This window comes from Ascidia mentula, chromosome 7 (genome assembly GCF_947561715.1).
Source record: "Ascidia mentula chromosome 7, kaAscMent1.1, whole genome shotgun sequence".
Classification (NCBI taxonomy): domain Eukaryota; kingdom Metazoa; phylum Chordata; class Ascidiacea; order Phlebobranchia; family Ascidiidae; genus Ascidia; species Ascidia mentula.
In genome coordinates, this window is record NC_138572.1 from 4,125,274 (window position 1) to 4,131,357 (window position 6,084).

A 6,084-nucleotide genomic window follows, 5' to 3' on the forward strand; every position below is an offset into this window, starting at 1 on the left:
TCATTCAAAACATCCTTTGTGGCGTAACAACGAAAAATGTAAAAAAGTGGTTTGAGTATTTACCGAAAATACCAAGCATGTTGGAAATATTTTTTGATGATTCAAATTTAACAATGGGCAAACTGGAAAATGCTCAAATCCTTTAGATTTGCCTGCATATAGGGAAATGATGCATTTTATGTCTTCATAAGCTGTATTTTGAGACAACCGAATTGCATTTTGTAGCTAATACTGCCAGGCATATTATTCAATAATTTAAAACTCTATAGACTGTTGTATAACGACCGAAACGTCGTCCAAACAAGTAGTTTTCTTGCCAGAGGAGCTTGGAATTATTGAACCGAATTGTATATGCATGGGTGGTTTTAGAAACCATAGACGCTCGGTTGGTAAGAAAAAGGCACCATGTACAACGGCTTAAGTACGAATTAATGTGCACCCTGGAAAAAAAGATAGATTCGTTACTCGGATGGTCACCTTCTTTTATACACGCATTGAGTATTTATGTAAAAAGTGTGATGGTAGCCAGATTTAGCGACAATATGGGATGCTATAAATTAATATATAGTCTATAATTTGTTGGTGGTTCTTTATAACGTTATTTCAAGAACAGTTACACATACCGAAACCGTCAATGCCGTAACAAAATTTATTGCCCTATATACAGTTCGTTTTTGCTGAAAGGACAGCTTGTTTTGTGTATTGTCAAATACAGCACTTGCAATGGACAACACTACAGAGTTTTCTTACAACAAAACAGCAATTGGTAAAGTCAAGATTAAATCACGCTCAAGTAACTTAGCTAACTAGTGATGGCCACGTTTTTTTGCAGATTCCCTTTTGCAGACAAACACCACAAATTCGGGCATAAATGTTGGCACTGGAGAAATTGTGGCGGTGGTCATTCTTTTTCTGCTGTCTACCGTTGGAACCATAGGAAACCTTCTCATCATTTACTCTGTTTTTACACAACAGGTAAGATCTGTGGTGATGGGCTCAAGCAAGTGCATTTGATTTAAAAAAAACTTGCTCGCTTCCATTTTACTTGGGGAAGTAGGGGGCGTACTGAAGTTCAACCCGTAAACGCCTAATTATATAAAAACACGAATCTCCAGTATTGCCTTTACATCATATTTTGTTTAATCTGACACATGTGCTAAATGATACAGTGTTGCCATTGACAAAACTACAATACTTTATAATTGTACTAAGCATTTTTTTATAGGAGCTTAGGAGGCTTACAGGCAACATTTTTATCTGCAACCTGGCACTCGCGGATCTCATTGTTACCGCAGTCTTATTTCCTTTGACTGCCCTAAACCTGCTTTACGGAAACCGTAGTGTTGTGTCTCGGCATGCCTGCTATTTTATTGGCTTTCTGCTGCCAGTGAGCTGCAATGCATCCATCCTTAATCTGATGTTTATCAGTGTCCAAAGGTAGGCACCGTGGTTTCCTCTTCATATATATGCTTGGGGTCGGTTTTCGTTGTTTTCGAACGGTAATCTTGTTCGTTCTTCTAAACCTTTAAATTTGACGAAGTGCCAAAAAATTCTGTTGCCTTTTTAGTTCATATCTTTTCAGGCTAATGGTTACAACTGCACCAGCGACGAGCAAACAAAACATCCTCAAAAGGCCGATGGCCGCATCACTTATCGCAGTGTTTGTGTGGGTTTGGACCATTATGTTTGTGTCTCCCGTGTTAGTGCAGCTCCCTAAGACTGGTAACATCCTTTTGTTGTACGACGAGGGTGCAAGTAAGCTGTAGTTTAAAAGCTTTTTCGTCTTTTTGTATTTAATTTGTTGGTGAAAGATGTTGTTTTAAAAACAATAAGGTGTTATTAGCAAATTAAATTTTACATTTGTAAAGTTATCAGTAAATCAATATGGGAAATCGTGATGACGTTAAGATATTTCCCTGTTCAAATCAATGTATTTATGTTGTTTTATTACAGCTCTGTATCTACTTTCATGCTCTATATAACAACTTATAGGAGTCAACTACTTAGATATAATGTTGCTCTTGCTGCAAAACATATTGTATTTTAATTACTCAGTTTCTGACACAAACATTAAACGTCATTTTTATTCACCGACGTTTCTCTTGCTGTTCAGCTAGACTTCTCTGAGGAAGAACAGATTAATTAAAATACTCAGATATGTTTTCAAAGTAGAAATATTTTGTGAAACATGCAATTAAACGCAATCAATCCGGGCATTTTACAGCAATGTGTTCATGGGACGATTTGAGCGAACCTCGTTTCCAGGTGTCGATGATCATTCTTGCGTACTTCATTCCACTTGCGATTTCTGTGCTTTGCTACTGGACGCTCTTTCAAAGAGTAAAACGGTAATGCATTTCTATGTGAAGAATACTGTCTTGATAATTCCTAAATAAGGATTTGCGGAATGCAAATTGAGTGAATATTTCACTGTTTCAAAGGAAAAACGCTGGAAGCTTTACTCTAACCAACGAACACGCCTACATCGCAATAACAGCAGCACCACTATACAAAATAGTCTTAGTTAAACCTACTTTTGACGTAATTGATTGCAGGAGAGCAATGGACATTTCCCGGCGTTCAAAATACGTCGCTACCCAGCTACAGAAAAGGGAGACCCGCCTTTTGAAAACGATCCTTATAGTTTTGGTGTGTTTCGTCGTTTCTTGGTCACCTTACTGCACTGTCACCATTCTCACAGCCTTTGGGGTGAAGATAGACGTGAGAAACATATCAAGTAGGTTGAGGTTTGATCCGGTTGGTGTGTTTTTTGTCATCAGTGCTTCCCAACCTTTTTTAATTCGCGACCCACGTTGAATGCAAGTTTTATTGTGCGGCCCACAATGAGATATGACCAAACGAAGGAAATACGATTAACAGTTACATAAAACCTGCATCTTTACTACTGGCATACGTACACAACACATCTAATTGTTATGTATTTGTTGCATTGTTGCATTGATGATACGTAACGATAATGCAATAAATTCGTGATGTAATAGAAAACTGTAACATTTAGAAATGCTTTGCGACCCACCTGAAATAAGCTTCGCGACCCACTGGTTGGGAAGCACTGATATATACGTTACCGAGTACACGAATTTGTCGTTAGTCATGAAAAAAATTAATTAGTTAAGAATGTTTATTGAAACCTTTATTTATGTACCACAAAGTGGAAGTCTTTGCCTGTCCGTTTGGTCGGCAAAGTCGCCTAGAAGAGTCACACCAAGCTGCACTGACAGGCAGAAAACTTTATTTATGTGTTTACTTTATTAAATACTTCAACTTGTATCCGGTTGGGATATGCTAATGGCATAAATGGAAGGATGACAAACGGGACGTTTTGTGTTAAAGTGGACTACATGTAGCAGCGTCACTATGTGTAGCATTGGTGAATAATTCGACAATCTTGCCCACCAAAGCCCTGTTGTGATCATATGCAGTGGCTCTGTACAAGGCTCACCTAAAATAATATTGGCTGCATTGCTGGGTATGAACATTTCGTGTCTGTCACAATTTTACCACATTCCATACAAGCAAAAATACCTGTTGACGCGAAAACCGCAGTCAAACCTCCTGCGTTTCCTTTCTTTCGATGATTGCAACGCTCAGCGCTACTCTCAAACCACCGTTGCGTCTGTTATACTAGAATTTGTATTGTTTTCTATCCCAAGAATGCCACAAACCACAGTGTGCCAGTAAAGAGGTTTGGACAAGATTTCCGCAAGCCATAAGGTTGGCGATAAAAACGGGCGACAGTTAACCGCACTCAAGGACACGCCAACCAATTCAAAAATTGTTTATATATCGCGGTATTGAAGAATTGTTTGAACCATTCCATACATATTTAAAACACGCAAAAGTTTTACATAACAGCAATTAAATGATCTATAATTTTGTTACATTTCGCATACAAACGAACCAAAAACATTCTACACCCGATGCGGAACACGATTGGAAGAGCTGTCGTCCTAAATTCTTTGTTTGTTTATTATCTCACAGTTAAGAGACCTATCGGGTGGTTAGGAATGTTCAACTCCACGGTCAATAGCTTTATTTACGGGTGGAGAAACGAGAACTTTCGCCGAGGTTACATAACTTGCATGCTGCAGATCGGCGACTTTCTTACTTGCAAAAGGTATAGGCATGGTTTGTTATATTACAGAGGTAACATTATCTCCGTGCTGTACAATCTATCGTTTGCTTATATTTCCAATATTGAATTCTCTTGGTTTGGAACTCTTTAAGAAGACTGACTTTTGTATTCTAAAGTACAATAGCTTTCAGGTTGAGAATTCAGTTCGTAGACATAAGACTGATACGGCACATGTAATAATTTCCAATATTGTAAAACATTCATAAAGTTTAGGTGTGAAAAACTGGTAGTTGACTACACGGAATAGAAAGGCCAAAGCTAATATGTAATTAGTCGTGAGCGCCAATGCACAAGCGGGCGCAACTCAGCCAGTTGCTACACAGCACTGCAACAACAGTGTTCGAAACGTTTGCTTATAATGATCGGCATATTATAGCTCTGGCTTTCTTTTCCGTGTATAAAGTTTTGTATGCAAGTTTACTAAATATTGAACAATCATCTGAATTAAACATGCACGCACAGTATTTTTATTGTGACAACGCGTCATAACGTTTAACAGACAAAACGCTCTTTCTATTTTCAGTATAATAGGCAAATATCAGCTTTGTTTGTTAAATTAGCGTATACGCAATGGCATGACCAAGTATGCCGCCAATATTGAGTTAAATTAACATCTTACTGTCTTTTAGGGCTGACACAGGTAATAACCTTTAAACCAATGTTATAGCGTAGTGGTATGAGGCTGTAATGTTTGATAGTCCCAAAAGCGTCGACGTGTTTTATCTTGTAACCCGATACATGTATACGTACTGCAAATTTGCATACTATTACGTCATTGCAACGCAGGTACCATTTTCAGCGAAGTTTCAACCACCGCCGACAAAAACACCAGTACGGACCACAAAAAGTGATTGAAATGAAGTGAAAATGTGCCATTTTGTTCCAGACCCATGCTGTAAATTGTGTGCAGTGTTTTGCCTCGCAATACCAGGAAACATTTGTGTACAAAATCTTTGGATTGTCCGTTTTACAATACAGTGCTTTGGAAAATGTATTTTATTGAATTTCTCGAAGCTGTTGGTTTTGTTGCACAGAAGATACCAGCAGAAGAACAAACGTAAAATTATTGTAAGTGATGCAAGATATACAATTGCAAGCAGCTCGCTTAAACTGGTTATTCTGGAAGTTTCCTTACTGTTGTGGAACAGACATTAAAAATACATCTACAGTATACAGATACACGAACTCAAACTTTGTACATAGATATACTATATTATAGACAGACAGCACCAATACATACAGTATACAGATACACGAACTCAAACTCAAACTTTGTACATTACCCCATTACAATGTTTGTATCTTGTCTTCATTACAAGCTGTGTTGTTGCTCGCTAAGCATAGCACGTGTTGGCTCCAACGCACTCAGCCGACTGCACGTCTGGTATAAATGAATCACGCAGAGGTCATGCCTTGAGCACGCTCAGTCTACATGACATTACTAGCATTTCGCCGGTTTACGCTCGTCGGGCGGCAATTCTGCGCTGCTAAACGGATATTTTGCTTGGTTTGTGTAAAATGAGAAACAAAAGCAATCGAATTCATCTTAGCTGATTTAACTAACCGTTTTAATTCAATCAAATAAACAGTGTGCATTTATGTACTCAAATTGTTTTCAAGGGAAAAAACTCAAAATAAATCACGTTTAATGTAAGGTTACGTAGAATAAGGTTAAAAACACGAAGCGTAGCGTAGTTATCAAAAATATTAGTCATGCTTTTACCATTCCCCGTCACTGACGATCGAGGGCACGTCACGTGACCTATTTTGTTTAAATTACGTTCGATGTAAAGTTAAGTAGAACGAGGTTACAAACACGACGTAACATGAGGCTTAGTTACAGAAAAATATTAGTCATGCTTTTACTATTGCCCGTCACTAATAATGGTGGGCACGTCACGTGACGTATTTTTGTTTCCACTGTGACG

General features: G+C 38.1%; 1 protein-coding gene across 1 annotated transcript; it reads left to right on the forward strand.

The window, feature by feature from the left end:
• Window positions 1–666: 666 nt before the first annotated feature.
• On the forward strand, window positions 667–5,076 carry LOC145909132 (melatonin receptor type 1B-B-like). The gene is made up of 8 exons (XM_082996446.1): window positions 667–766; window positions 833–975; window positions 1,226–1,437; window positions 1,583–1,755; window positions 2,225–2,348; window positions 2,556–2,737; window positions 4,003–4,138; window positions 4,943–5,076. Exons 1-8 carry the CDS (start codon window positions 724–726, stop codon window positions 5,019–5,021), a joined length of 1,092 nt encoding a protein of 363 aa, XP_082852572.1. The 5' UTR covers window positions 667–723; the 3' UTR covers window positions 5,022–5,076.
• The last annotated feature ends 1,008 nt before the right edge of the window (window positions 5,077–6,084 follow it).